Source organism: Eurosta solidaginis, chromosome 2, assembly GCF_040869045.1.
Source record: "Eurosta solidaginis isolate ZX-2024a chromosome 2, ASM4086904v1, whole genome shotgun sequence".
NCBI classification, from domain to species: Eukaryota; Metazoa; Arthropoda; class Insecta; order Diptera; family Tephritidae; genus Eurosta; species Eurosta solidaginis.
In genome coordinates, this window is record NC_090320.1 from 106,730,102 (window position 1) to 106,746,535 (window position 16,434).

At 38.3% G+C, this 16,434-nt stretch overlaps 1 protein-coding gene across 3 annotated transcripts in view; it reads left to right on the top strand.

Moving 5' to 3' along the window:
• Positions 1-16,434, top strand: part of chic (profilin chic) — a 252,626-nt gene that overhangs the window by 31,280 nt on the left and 204,912 nt on the right. For all 3 annotated transcript variants that reach the window (XM_067766077.1, XM_067766075.1, XM_067766076.1), the window contains exon 2: positions 683-898. In XM_067766077.1, the coding sequence (XP_067622178.1) occupies positions 788-898 (111 nt within the window). In that variant the 5' untranslated portion in view covers positions 683-787. The remainder of the gene's footprint in view (positions 1-682; positions 899-16,434) is intronic.

Genomic DNA, 16,434 nt, shown 5'->3' on the forward strand with positions numbered 1-16,434 from the left:
CTCAAAAAGGTGTGTCTTTATGCTTCGATAACCGATATCAGCTTTGCAAATTTTGATAAAACTCCGAAGCAAGGCGAATTCAATACCAGGTGTTGTTATCCCAACAGCTGATTGCTTCTTGATAATTTTCCATACAACGCCTTGTACACCAATATGTCAGTTAATCGGAATCTATGAAAATTTTCTTTTGACTTGACATTCTTCTGCACGGCGAATTGGTTGAGTTCGCTTTGCCACCACCTGGTATGAATTCGCCTTGACTCCGAACATTATTCCCCTTCTTTCGACTGCCTTTCACTCTATTCGCAACATAACCTCAAAATATATAGTAAACGATGTGTTATGCGCTGTCGCTGTTGCTACGTGGGTGGTAATAAGAAAAAAATTATTCAATAAAAAAAGAAAAGCGTTTGTTGTTACATATTGCCTGTTGCTAGATAGCACCGTTTTTGATAAATTTTTTAATTCAGGCAAGGTTTTCAATACAAAAATTTTAAATAATAATTTAATTGGGTCTATGGAAAAAAATTCCAATGAGTATTCGGTTAACGGTAAGTCGAGTAGTCGATTAGCCGCTCCCAGGCGACTACTCGAATATCGACGATTCAGTTTATGACTGTGTGAACGGTCTAGTCGATTAACTCAAACAAATTTTCAAATCAACTTATTTTCTATTTTGCAGATAATTTCGTCATATCCGAGGAATCGTATTTTCGTATCTTGTAATTGACTTCACGCCAACCAACTTCCATATACAGAGAGCACTAAAACCAAAAAATCAAGAAACATGAGCTGGCAGGATTATGTTGATAACCAACTTCTGGCTTCGCACTGTGTAACAAAGGCTTGTATTGCTGGACATGATGGAAATATCTGGGCTCAGTCCAAAGGATTTGAGGTGCGTACTTACATTTATTCAAGTTGTTTATATAAGCAATAAGAAATTGATAACCCCAGGATAATTAATTTTGAAAACCTGCATCGAAGGCATCTAGTGTATGCGGCATATACTTTTGTAATACTTCTATATTGCTGGTACCGATATATTGCTGTTAAAATGTTTTTGTTATTTTATTAAATAATTTGTGAAAAATTTAAACAATGTGACATCAGGACTGACAAGGCGACAACTGTTTTTATTATACCTTGTAAATCTCTTCAAAGCCTTTTCTCCCGGGTGTGGGATTTGAACCCGCACTCCTGCGATCATTGTAAATCTTACCAAGTAGCGCAACTAACAGCTGATCGGTGAAAATTCGCACATTCACACGCACAGTTCTCGACTCAGTTTCAAAAAAAACTTCAGATTATTTAGCTTAAATTTTAAAGTGAGATAATCCTTACGAATTTATGTATATATTGAATATATAAGGCGTTTTTTGTTATTAAAAGAATCTTTATTTATATTAAACTTTTCATCGTTTTTTTTCAACTTTATTTTAAAAATTTCATGCGTTTTTAAAGCATTTTCGTGCATATAAATACAAACATGTGCATATGCGTTTTGACGTTACTTTTCATACACGTTCGTATTTGCCATTCTCATTGTTTCAAAATTCGTAAACAATGGCTGCAGTTATTCGGTGTGATTTTTCGAAAAAATTTATTATTTTTGTGAAATTTTATACTTAATCTGTGGTATTGTGGTGGTCAAAAAGGTTTTATGCAACAATACTTTGCCTCACAACGCGTAATGTCGAAGTACATACTTATATGTACATATATGTATTTGATGTGGAAGCTTGCATTTGTGAACACGGTTGTCACTTCATTCCATTTGGAACAAAAATGGTCCCTTCCAACCTCATATGGTCCGCTGGTCCCTTTTTCTCAATTTTGGTTTTTTCGGCACGGTTTTGGTACGTTTATTTCTTTTTCACTTAAACTGAAACAAAAATTCAAAATACTGCTAATAAAATTTTCCGCAAATCTATTATCCACATATAATTTTCAATTTACTTCAATGGAATTCTTACCACGAAAATTGCTCTATCAATAAAATGTAGCAGAACAATGAAATTTCACTTGGGAGATAATTTAGGCGAGGCATTAAATAGGGAAGTGTTGAATGTTCGGGCAAACATTGTCATTAATTTTCGATGAAACAACGGACTTATCAGAAAAAATACTTGTTTTAGTGGTTAGATATTTCGATCGGTTTTCAGTTATTATACAGTTGGAACTTTTAAGACGCTTGATTTTTAGTCTGAGTTCAAAACTCACACTGAATCTAGGCTCTGGTATGAAGTTTAAGCTGTTAGGGGAAAAGTAAGCATCTATAAAAATAGCATTAACACAATTGCTTAGTTTCATTTATGGTTTACTCAGTTCGCCACAAGGCAAATTTTTTAACCGTTCCTTACTAAAACGTAACTGCGCTATACATTTTATTTCATTGCAATCAAGCAAAATTAGGTTTACAACGTTTTATTGATGAAAGACATACTTATGCTAGAAATTTGAAAATGTATTACCTAAAGGTACACTTTTTTTTGTTTGTGCAGTTTGAACTAAAGCCAAATGTCTCCTTTATTAAAATTTTATATAGGAAACTAGGGAAACATCCTACAATGTTTGCTTTTTACAACGATTATGACACTCTAGTAACTTGCCGAATTGTTTGTATACCAATAAAATAAAACTAAAATTTTGTCCTTTTTTGAAATCTGCTCCTTTTGTCGATGAATTTTGGCCCCAAATGAAATCATGGTGTGGCAACCATGTTTGAGAATGCAAGTGACAAGGTTGCATTTTTCGGAACTAAATTTTTTTTTTAAATAATGAAATAGTAGTATGCAAGCGACTGCCATAGTAGTAGACATGTACATTAATATTATGAACAAAGTTTAAAACAAAAAAAATGCTTCTTTGAAATATAAGCTAACAGAAGATGGACACGAGGCGTAGCTTCAGAGACGCGTATTAGGCACAGCATAGGAAATCTTGAGGCGTAGAGAGATCTTAGCTGCATGCCATATTTTGTAAGCTTCTACGAAGCTACGCCTCGTGTGTATCTTGCCTAAGTTTAACTTTGTAAAAGATCCAACATTTTTAATTAATAATAAGTAACACGTAAAGCAACTGCGCTTAAGGTGACTTTTGCGTCGTTTTGGCACTTGCGTTGCGTCTACATCTGACGCGCTTTAATTGCTTCAATCCCTAAACAACGCAACGCCGACGTCGAAGCAACACACAAATCATTAAAAACTTACGTTCTTCCTGAAGTTTCTTGCGTTTTAGAAAAAAAAACGAGTTTCTATCGCCGTTCAACTAAATAAAAACATAATTTTGTATTCATGTCGATTTTGTGAACGATAAAAGTATTATGACATTGAGATTTTAGTTCTGCTATTTTTAACACAGAGTTATTTTTTAACATAAAGTAAGAAGCAAAAAACATGAGTATTTGCTACATTTATACGTGTTTCATTTTTTTTCATTGAGGAATAAATCGTAAAAATAAAAATTATGTTATTATAAAGTATATGCGAAGCCCAATAGATAAAATGAGTAATAAAATGAACATTGGTTTATATATTACATTTTTAAAATGAAAATGTTCTGCTAAAAAAGTAATAGAATGAACATTGGTTTGTATAATACATTTTTAAAATGAAAATCTCCTGCTAAAAAAGGAGCAAAACCTAACTACATTTTTTCATTTTCGTACTTAACTACACACCCTTTTGTGATTCAGGATTTTGGGCATATTTTGAAAAAACTCCGAACATCATTCCTTCATTATATGTCATTCGACTGCCTACTTCCACTGCCTTCCACTCGATTCGCAACATAACCTCAATCTAAGCTGCCAAACTATATAGTAAACAATGCCTGCGATGGTTAAAGTGTTACAAACGCATTCAGCCACGTCATGCCTTAGTTGTAAACTGGTGTTGGGTTAACAGTGCTGCAATCCATTCACAAATTGTAATCAAAATCATCTTAAGGGAGTTCAAGCATAGTGGCAGTTTTAACACCGGCGGACCACAGGGAGATTGGGATTGAAAAAATGGTTGGTGTCATGTGGGGACACATCGCATGCAGGACATACAATACTTATGCCAGGGTTGATTCTGGATAAGTAAGAGCTAAGCCTGTCACAGTATCCACAACTAAGTTAGGCCCGGAAGACTCGTGTCTGTGTATTAATTGTATGAGATTATTATTATTATTATTATAATTTATTTTTTATTTATTTATTAAAAAGTAGCCTACGGCTAATTCAATTAATTTCTATACAATTATATATTATTATATATTTAAATTTAATTATAGTAAAACACTCAAATAACTAGATTTATTAAATATTATTTTGTATCACATAAATCATCAGCCATTGCATTAGCATCTAACCAGAGACCTATCTTTTCCCTAAACAAGCAACGGTTCTTACATTTTTTATTTCATATGGGACGGCATTATACATTGCTATTCCATTATTAAATACCGATTTTAAGCCCTTAGTTGTACGTACATGCTCCAAGTGAAAGTGATTTGCCTGTCTAGTTAGGTACTGATGTACATCTGAGTTCCTTCTAACTAAAGATTCTAAATATTCAGGTAATATGCCATTTTCAACTCTATATATCAGAGTTAGTACATCTCTTTTCACTTCATTTTCTATCGATAAATATCCTAAATCTCTTAACATATTTGAACACGTTCAGTATGACTTTTGTTCAATACTGCCCTCATACCTTTATTAAAATTTTTTTTGCAACTTGGATATTGCTTGTTTACTTGCCATCAATAGTATTGTAGAACAATACTTTATATGAGGCACCAAAATCATTTAAAATAATGTAGTTTTACCTGCTTTCGAAATATTTTTTCTCAATCTACGCAGCAAGTTGACTTTCTTTGCTATTTTGCCATTTATATATTCAACGTGTTCTTTGAAACTCAACTATTATCTATAATTACCCCTAGATACTTGTACCAGCTGTGACCCTGAAAGTAAAACTGATCTCATTTCAGTTTCCTCCCTAAATCTGGTCTTTCCTAATACCATATATTTTGTTTTCTGCACATTAACACACAATTGGTTCATACAGAACCATTCGTATACAGTAAATAAATCTTCATTAATCTTTCCAAGCCCAACTTGCACATCCTTTTTCCTTAAATAAATCAGTGTATCATCCGCATACGTATGTATTTTGCAATGATGTAATACTCCTGACAAATCAGTAATATACATTATGAACAACAACGGACCTAATTTACTTCCTTGTGGAACACCATGTTTTACTTATTCTCCTGTGAAACTTTATTATTAAATCTTACAGTTTGATATCTGTTACTTAGATAATCTTCTATCCATTCATAAACTCTTCCAGTGATGTTATATAATTTCATTAACTTTTTCAACAACAAATTCCTATTAATAGCTTCAAATGCTCTTTTGTAGTCTAGAAAAACTGCTAGTACGCCTTCACCTCCACCAATGGCTCTTAACCAGTCTTCTATAACTAGTTGCAAAGCCGATTCTGTACTGTGTTTCTCTCTAAAGCCTGACTGGTGATTTGTAAGTATTCTATTTTCAGATATATGCTTAAGCAATGTTTCTTGTGGAATAGTTTCAATGACTTTCTATCACTGGAAGGGTATTAATTGGCCTCAGGTCATTGCAATGCACACTTCCCTTGATTTTGGCGATGGGCACAATCACTGACGTTTTTAGTGCATGCGGCATACTTCTTTGTGTGACTGCTGTACAATACTAGGGACTAGTGGTGGGTGATCACTTCCCACAGTTTTTTAATTGTATCACAACTTATTCCATTAGGGCCCATCGTATTTTTTAAGTTTTTTACTATTTTTGTAATAGATTCCTTATCTACTTCTGGGAATTCACATAACGCAGCATATCCAGCTCTATCTTCCATTTCATAGCTATTTAAAAAAAAAAAATGTAAAGCGCGATAACCTCCGAAGAGATCTAAGGCCGAGCTTCTCTTCCAATTTGCGTCGTGCTCCTCTTGATTTTCCCTACAGATTGGCCGGACGGGACCTACATGTTTTATGCCGTCTCCGAACGGCATCTGCAAGGCAGATGAGTTTTCACTGAGAGCTTTTCATGGCAGAAATACACTCGGAGCGCTTGCCAAAAACTGCCAAGAGGCGACCCCGCTTAGAAAAATTTTCTTCTAATTGAAAAACCTTATTTCTAAAATTTTGATGTTGCTTTGCCCGGGGTGTGAACCCAGGGCATACGGTGTGGTAGGCGGAGCACGCTACCATCACACCACGGGGCCGCCATTTACATTAGGTATATTTTGAACTATCTCCTCCACACTACCGACAAAAAACTGATTTAATCTCTTAGCTATTTCAAAAGCATCAAATACCTGTTCATTTTCAATTATCAGGCTATTCATTGGCTTAGACTCAACTTTAAAGAAAGACCCGAAGAAACTTTGGAAATATCTTAAAACGTTATATAGTTTTTCAAAACTATCTTCATGATACTTCATTTTCGCATTTCTCCAGACGCTAATAAATGTATTTCTTTTTTGCTTATATTGCTCCCACGCTTCAAATTGCCCATATCCCGTTTCTTTCAACAGAAGAAACCTGTTATAAGCAATATCCCTTTCCACCATATGTTGTTTTATGTCTGCTGAATACCATGGACACGGTTTAGTTTTAACCCATATATTTGGTTTTCTTCCCTGCTGTATACCGGCAGCTAGTATTTGTTTTAACACCTAATACCTACACCCACAATCAGTACTCAACCTTTCTTCATTTCTTAACTTATCCTCTTATTCTCATTTCTTAACTACTCTGAACACCATTGGTAATCAATCCTTCCCTTCATAAGAAACTTTGTTTGGTTATCTTTATCATAGTTAAATAACCCTCCAATATCAATATCAAGTATATAATATCCTTGGCGTTTGTAATACTGTACATTCTAAGTTCCTATTATCAGTTATGACCAAGTCAATCAGGGTTTCATTGTCTCGGGTCACTCTAGTAGCATTTGACACATTTTATTTCATACCTATTCCTCTAACACATGGTTTAAACTCTCTGGTATAGTAATCTTCTTTCAACCAATCGATATTAAAATTTCCTCCAATAATACAATCCTTTCTATTACTATCTAACAGCTCTTCCGTTATCAAACAGAAATCATCAATAAATTCACCTTTACTATAACTTGGAGATTTATAAACACCCACAAGCGTACCTATTTCGTCTCCCTTAACTCATTAGCGCCCAATGTTCCCATTTATTTTATTTACTTTATTTATTTATTTCTTACAGCTTATACTAAACCTAGCTTATACCTATATATAGTAATTAATATATAATCTAATTAAATTAATTTATATGCATCTATTGACTGCCCAAATGAAGTGAGAGATGGGTAGCAGACGAATGACACCAATGCAAGGATTTTGCCAGTTGTATCTGACGCTGTTAACGTATTTAAAGTGCGAAGGCAACATCTGAACGGCGATGCACTTACTAGGATGAGTGCTGCGTTACAGTATGAGCTTCGGCTACTTTTTTCGTACGTGGGAAAGCTTCTTAGTGCCAGCGTAGAGTAATCGGGATGTATGCAATGCTATCGATGATTCGAAAGTTTGCCCATCTTGCACTAGAATGGCAGTGTTCTACAGTAATTGTACAATTTGTGTTTAAATTCCCTTATGTTACTAGATTTAACATCATTTGGTAATTCATTGTAGAATTTTAATCCTTTATAGTACAAATTACATTTGTCTGCTTCTGTTCTATAAGCAGGTAGAGTAAAATCATTTCTTCTTGTATTTATGGAATGAACATTTCCTACATATTTTATGTTACTTTTCAAATAATCAGGCAAGTTGCCTTCTATTATGTTTCTAATAAAATTCATCGTATGATAAAACCTGTTTAATGCTTAGCCAATTTAGAGTGGCGAGCATATCTCTGATAGGTGTGTCATAGCGTTTCCTAAGAACTTGCACAAATCATTAAATATTACCGAATGAGAACTACTGATTAAAAAATTGATAACGATTTACACATTCTCACATATCTATGCATATAATCAGCTGTTCTTAATGATCTCTAACGATCACGTGGTCAGTCGCTTCCCAAGGCAGTCGGTTCTATGTACCGGAGCGACTCGGGATTTTTCCCGACCAAGGACTGTCATTTCAGTGTGACCCCATTTAATTTGTTTCGTCCCTCCCACAAATTGTCATCCTCCCAGCAGCTCCTTGCAGCAGGACTGCTACATATTCTCTTACTCCGGGAAGGTATCGAACCCAATCCGGGTCCGTCTCCTGACCCCGGTCCTGAGAAATGGTTTTGCTGCATTTGCCAGAAAAGAATCTTTTTAGGACGGTCATAACTTTTATAAATATTTTGTGGCTCCTTGCTGCTCACGCCCAAGGGCGTCCCGTAGCCTACGCCTAAGCGCCCCCCACTACCTTCCAGCAGCCTCGCTGCTCAGCAAGCCACAACAAGTACCCGCTGCTGCTCGCGCCCCACGGCGCCAACAACTCAAACAGCTGATACCACTCATAACTACTACCTTCGTAGTAGAGCTGGTAGCAATGCTGAGCATCAGCCCCTGCCCCCGTCTTCTTCTCCCCCCTCTTTTCTGGCAGCAATCGTGCAGGTCAGGGAAACATACGCTTAGTCCCTACCTCCGTTTGCACCGTCTGCCAGCACGGAATATATAGGTTTGCGACATCCGCTCAATGCAGCTCCTGCCTTGGGTGGTGCCACTCTCCTTGATGTTCTGGTCTCCGCGACGGCAACCCCTCGACGGGTTTCATCGCGCCATGTTGCCAGGTCGCAAACCCAAATCATCCGGGTACCCCAATGCTTGCCCAAGGGCGCCCAGTCCCAAGGCCACAACAGCAATTGCGTCCTGGCCTTCCACAACCTAGGCGTAGTCACCCGTCACTTACCCCTTGAGTGGCGGCGTCACCCCTCATGCACTTCAGAATTCCGCAGTTAAACTGTAATGGAATAACTGGGAAGATTACGGAGATAGTCGATTTCATGAAGCGGCACAACATCCGCATTGCTGCGATTCAAGAGACTAAACTCACAGCAAGATCTGCATTGCAGACCTGCTCTGGGTATAATGTCCACAGGAAAGACCGCGAGAGCGGAAATGGAGGCGGCCTCGCGTTTATTATACACCACTCTGTGTAATATTATATATTTGATCCTGGCATCGACCGCAGGGACAATGTCTTAGAACGTCAAGGCCTATCTGTCCGGTCAGGCGATGCAAATCTAGAAATCATCAACATCTACATCCCTCCTGTCACCTGTTGCCCCAGTGGATACCGCCCTAATATCGAGGCCTTACTCACTGGCAACAATCGCATTATCTTAGGCGATTTCAATGCCCATCACGACCTATGGCATTCAAACTTGCGGGCGGACAGTAGGGGTGGGATGTTGGCGGATCAAATAGAAGAAACGACGTTCTGCACAATAAACGGAGACGCCCCCACACGTATGGTAGGAAGCTGTCATAGCTCGCCAGATATCTCAATCGTGAGCGCAGAACTCGTAAACTGCGTCAACTGGCAGCCGATGGTAACATTGGCATCCGACCACCTGCCCATACTTATTTCGTTCGAGCGTACCGCCGACTTCATCGTCACCGAAAAACGCACTTTCATAAACTTCAAAAAAGGAAAGTGGGAAGAATATAAATCTGCAACAGACAGCAGCTTTGCTGCGCTCCCTCTCCCGATTGATGCCCGCCAAGGGGAGCGTGCCTTCCGTAAGGTCATTGAATCCGCCTCGGCACATTTCATTCCCGCCGGGAGAAATCCCGAAATCCGGCCCCACTTCCCGGGGGAGGCCGCGAGCTTAGCGAGGGAACGCGACCTTATAAGACAGCTTGATCCAGGCGACCCCCAAATAAGGGATATAAACCAACGCATCAGATTGCTTGTGGACGAACACAAGCGGGCGAAATGGGAAGAGCACCTAAGAGGTTGTAACCTCTCTACCGGTGTAGGTAAACTTTGGTCCACCGTAAAGTCCCTATCGAATCCGACTAAGCACAAAGACAAAGTTTCCATCGCCTTTGGCGATAAGGTGCTGTCGGATGCGAAAAAATGCGCGAGCGCTTTCTGCCGACAATATATAATGCATCCTACGGTCGACAAAGATAGACGGAGAGCCAATAGACACGCACATAAACACAAATTCAGCGCGTCACCAATCACCATCACCGCTAGAGAGGTTGAGGACGCCATTGATCGCGCTAAACCATCCAAAGCAGTGGGCCCAGACGGCATAGCCATGCCGATGCTTAACAACCTAGGGAAAGAGGGTTTCAAATATTTAGCGCATGTCTTCAACCTGTCTCTTTCCACCTTTGTCATACCCGAGAAATGGAAAATGGCCAAGGTGGTCCCGCTACTAAAGCCTGGGAAACCAGCTAACGTAGGTGAGTCATATCGTCCGATATCTCTCCTATCGCCAGTGGCAAAGACGCTTGAAGCCATTTTGCTCCCTTATTTGAATCAATACCCCCACCATAGAACAGTACTCGTAGCGCCAGACCTATCAAAAGCCTTTGATACGGTCAACCATGGCTCGTTACTGCAAGACCTGGAAGGGCCTACCCTTCCCCCATGTCTTAAAAGGTGGACCGCAAATTATCTGGGTGGTCGGCAGGCTTCGGTGCAATTCAGAAACGAAACATCAAAACCAAGGAGAAATAAACAAGGGGTGCCACAGGGTGGTGTCCTATCCCCACTTTTGTTTAATTTCTACATATCTAAGCTACCTTCACCACCGGAAGGAGTCACAATCGTTTCCTACGCCGATGACTGCACAATAATGGCCACAGGCCCAGGCCCAGAGATCGATGAGCTATGCAATAAAATAAACGGCTATCTCCCTGATCTCTCCAGTTTTTTAGCCTCGCGAAACCTGGAATTGTCGCCGACTAAATCTTCCGCGACCTTATTTACAACATGTACGCCCCAAATGTCGACCATATTGAACATCCACGTCGATGGCACTACGCTACCGACTGTCCTACACCCCAAAATCTTGGCTGTGACGTTTGATCAGGATCTACATTTTGGTGCGCACGCAACCGCAATTGTTCCGAGAATTCAGAGCCGTAATAAAATCCTCAAATCCCTTGCTGGCAGTACCTGGGGAAAAGATAAAGAAACGCTCATGACCACATACAAAGCAATTAGCCAGCCGATTACGTGCTACGCGTCACCCATATGGTCGCCAAGCCTAAAAACTACCCACTGGAAGAAGCTACAGGCCTGCCAAAATACTGCTCTCAGAATCGCCACGGGCTGTCTTCTTATGTCCTCAGAACACCATCTGCATAATGAGGCGAGAATACTCCCCATCAGGGAGAGAAATGAGATGCTGACCAAACAGTTTCTGTTGAATACCCAGAAACCTGGGCATCCCAACAGACATCTGATTGACGAACCAGCACCGCCTAGGGGCCTAAGGAGTCATCTCCGTAAGCATTTTGAGGAAATACGGCACCTGAGAACCCAGCCGTATGAAGCGAAAAAACACAAGCAGGTCCTTGGTGAACTCCATAGACAGGCGTCGGACCTTTATGTCGGGAATTGCCCGGTGAATCCAGTACTTGAAGAAAAATATCCAGAACTCGCGGAAGAGGAACGCATACTCCCCTGGGAAACGCGTTTCACTCTTGCTCAACTTCGTTCTGGATACTGTAACAGGTTAAACTCTTACCTATCCAGAATCAACCCCGACATACAAAATGTATGCCCCGCTTGCAATGTGTCCCCACATGACACCAACCATCTCTTTAATTGTAATGTGGAACCAACGCCTCTAACACCCCTTTCCTTATGGTTCACCCCTGTTGAAACGGCAAGTTTCCTTGGACTGCCGTTAGAGGATATTGATGACAATTTGTGATCGGTCGCGGCTATTAGGTGGGGCGAGTATTGCTACAACAACAACAACATCACGTGGTCAGTAGCAAGCAAATATTCTCGGAAGTGGCACATTTTTCTCATTTAAGGATTTTATCTGCAAACTTTTATTGATTTAACCAAAAAATTTAAGTGGTATTTTCTTCCAGTGCCAGATTGTGACGTAAGTAAATAAAATAACTAGTTTTGTGGCAAGAAAATTGCTGACATTTCACAATTCCAACGTTTTTCCAGTGTTCCCAATTGGGAGCATTGGGCACTATGTACACAAATTTTGTAAATATTTTTCGCTGTCGTTTTAGGCTGTTTAGCCAAAGAGCTCTAAAACTTCATGAAATTGAAGGAATTTTAGAAATACTCCTCGAGGAGGCAGAAATGGATGACGAAAGTGCTATTGATATAGTGCAACTGCCTCCAGATGCTGATACCCTGACTGATTGTGAAGATATTCATGAAGGCGAAGTAGAAATTCATTTTACTGAAAATGAAAAAGATATCGACTTCGGGGAAATACAACTTCGAAAAGACAAAGCTGGAAGAAGAAAATCCAACCTGCACATCGCGATGGCTTCATACTGATGCAAGTTATAGTAACAATTTTCGATAGAATTTTCAGCAAAGGGAGACATTTTTTGAAATTTTTTAATTCTTTTTTGACAATTCGCTAGTTCAACACATACATAGTTGACGAAAGTGTGCGCTATGCACACCAATGCAATTTCCATAACTTCTCCCATTCTTCAGAATGTTTTCGTAAGTTTCTTGGCATATTGATTTTTACATCATACCACAGTTTACCCAGTGAAAGGATGTATTGGTGCACAGACGACGACGCTGACATTCAAATTGTAAGAAACTGCATGCCAAGGAATAGATACCTTGAAATCAAACGATTTTTGCACTTCAATAACAACGAAAACATTCGAAGTGGTATTCCTGAAAAGGACTTCAAAATAAAGCCACTGATTGAAAAGCTGAACGAAATTTTTTTAATGCTAAATGTTTTTTCAAAACAATTGTCTATAGATGAGCACATGGTAAGATATTACGGAGGTCACTTCCTAAAGCAATTTATCAAAGGAAAGCTAATACGTTTTGGCTTAAAGCAGTGGATCATGGCCTGTGGAGAGACTGAAACTGTTATAATATTGAGCTTTATTAGGGGAAAAGGGACCTGGTTGAGAAAGATTTTACTGGTTTTAGCGAAAAGGTCATTACTTCAATGGTTCAACTTCTAGAGTATCCTTAAGACCACGAGCTTTATTTTGACAATTTTTTTCAAGCTTCAGACTAATTTGAGTTCTTAATAAAAAAATATGCGTGCATTCAACCGTCTAAATAAGTGTCCGATATAAACAAATGAAGCCATGAAAAAAGAGCCCCGCGGCGCTACTGATTACTTGATCACTTCCAGGACAAATATGTTTGCATTCGTTGTTTTCTTATTTATTTTTACTTCGATTTCCGACTCTGCAGTGATTAATTCTGGGTTTTGATTTTTCATTGCCTATAATAACTCTCTATCTCCCAATGCATCTTCAACGCCGTATATTCTTAACTTTTGTTTCTTCCATTATGGTATCTTGCTTCATATTCTTTTCCCATCTTCTTTACAACTTCACTATTTATTTTCTGAATTTCATTCTTGGTCTTGCAAGTTATTGCAATGTCACCATGTTTTATTTTTCTAACATTTTCAATTCCAACTTTCATTCCTGTTGGATTCAATTTTTCTTTGCATGCCTTCTTAGTCACTTCACTTGTTTGACTTTGTTTTTTTGGTTGTATAAGAATAACTTCTTCATTTCTCTCCGCAGCCTTCTTTGCATATGATGGCATGTTTTCCTTGTTGTTGTTGCCAGTGTTTTTGTGTTTCTTCATTATCTCGGTTAACTTGCTTGTCACTATTTTTTGATAACTACCATCATTGTTTCCATCATGTCACTCATAATTTTCTTCACGGAAGTATCTACCATATTTACATACTGGCCATTGCAGTCATTGCACATCCATTTCAGGTTTTTATTTCTTAAAATCATCCTCATCTCCGTTGCTGTTATGTTCACGCAATTAGCATGAAACCACTTTTGGCATACCCCTTCACAACCAATACATTCGTCGTTAGTAAATTTCTTTTTGAATTTACCGCAAGTTTCCCCTCCACCACCATCCATACTGTATCGAGTCAATGTCACAAATTAAAGATTCTTGTTGATTTTTAATAATTTAATGTAACCATATAATTTCTCTTTATTTCAGTTTACTTATTTGGGTAACGTTTTACAAGACTGTGCACCACCTAATTTTTATCAAAAATTATCAAAGGTGGTATCAAAAGACGCGTCTCGATCTCCGTTTTAAGAATCCGAAATTTAAATTTTTATTTCTGTCAAAAGATATAAGCAACAAATCGGTTAAAATTTTCATGTGTTTGTTGTTTTTTGCCAGATTTGTTGTACACACACTAATGCAGAAAGATTTTCTGCGCGCATTTAGTTTTGATCCCCAAACCGGTGTCGGACCCACCCAGGGGAATTTTTTTAAATCGATGCCGAAGGCCGTCTTTTACACCACCTTTGATAATTTTTGATAAAAATTAGGTGTTGCACCGTCTTGTAAAACGTTACCCTTATTTGTAATTTACTGGGTAAAAGTCTAGTTGAGGGTTCGACTGCTAATACTCTACCAAAAATAAAGATAGAGGTGTCAAACGACGCGTCTTCACATCAGTATTAATAATCCGAAGGCGGAAAATAAAAATGTTAACTCGTTCAAAAGATATTAACGAAAAACGGAAAAATTACCCGCGGGTCCCTCCGAAACCGGGGGTGGGATCCATAGTATTATGGATAAAAAAATTAAAAATGAAAAATTTTTATTTACCGCCTTCGGATTATTAATACTGATGTCAAGACGCGTCGTTTGATTCCTCTCGATATTTTTGGACGCGTATTAGCAGTCGACCCCTCAACCAGACTATTACCTAAAAAATTACCCTGGGTGGGTCCAACACCGGTTTGGAGACGAAAACTATATCCGCGCAAAACACTTATGTTGACAATTTTTTTTGTGGGTAAACAACATTACAACAACCACAGGAAAATCGCCAACTTCAACTGCAAATATTAACGTTAATTTGACGCTCTTACGTTAATAAACGAAACGAAATGACTTTGTTTCGTTTATTAACGTTGATTATCGTAACGAAATAATATCGGTTCGTTGGTTAGGCATGCCTGGTTTATACAAATATTACACTTTCTATTGCAATAATTTTTATATATTTTAGCTGTTAAACATACGAGCGAAAAATTTTCCAAACAATTGTTAGATATCCTATGTAAATCGCACAACATTATTAAAATAAATTAACAAGTTAACAGGAGCGTTCCATTGAGTTATCGAGCTCAAGCTCACGATCAAATCTCATTGGAACGATCTGGATCAAATTAATGAGAGCTGGTAGCACTACGATAAAACATCTGTTTTGTTGAAAAAAAAGAAGAAGAAACGCACGTAAACAAACTATTTATTTTCCTTAAATTTTCTTCAAGTTTTTTACTCTTTCCGTGTTTTTGCTTTTAAATATGGCGAAATCTTTTATGTATACACATATGTACACATATTTATTTCAGTGCTACCATGGCTCAACTATATGGTTGGCTCATCTCATCAGCTGATTTTATTTTTTTCATTTCACTGGAGTAGGGATTGTCGGAAGGAGATGGCAAACTAAAAATGAAGCCATTGACAACATTTTCTTACTACACACAAAAGCTGCTAAGTTTTATGTTTTCACTCCATTTCATTCGTCTAACACCAACGCGCTGATTTTGACAATCTGTTGTTGCTGTAGAGATGAGCCAACCATATAGTTGAGCCATGAGTGCTACCAACTCAAAAGTGGTTAGCTGTCAAAAAATCTACTACAGAAAATGAAACGAAGAGAACTGCTATACGGATCAGAAATTGATCCAGATAAATATCAGGATCACAACCTTGTTGTTGCATTTGCATGTTAAATTTCTATCCATATCTGGTTCACGCGTCATTGGAACGTAACTAATATGTCTAATGAGCATTAGCTGCCAGGGCTATCAGCTCGATGGGAATTAGTTATATCGATTCATTTTTTATTTTTTTTAAGTTTTAAAGAAATGTTGTTAGATATGTGCTTTAATGGCTCTGACGGAATTATTGATTGAAGCTATGTTCATTTTCGTCGTTATTTTTAGTAGCTCAATCCAGTTGCTTTTTAGGTAGCGTCTTCTGGTTTCTTCGAGGTCAGGGCCGTCCATGAATATATGTTTTTATAATAGATCCGTTTGACAGAATGGGCAAGACGCTTTTGGTTCTCCAGATAGGAGGTATTGGTGCGTGTAAAGTGTGTGACCAAGACGAATATGTGAAAAAGTTTTTATGTGCCCTTTGGAAATATCTGTTCGATAATTTGGGGTTTCCGGGATTAGGTTAATGCTGCTGTAGTGGTGGTGGTGGTAGTATTGCA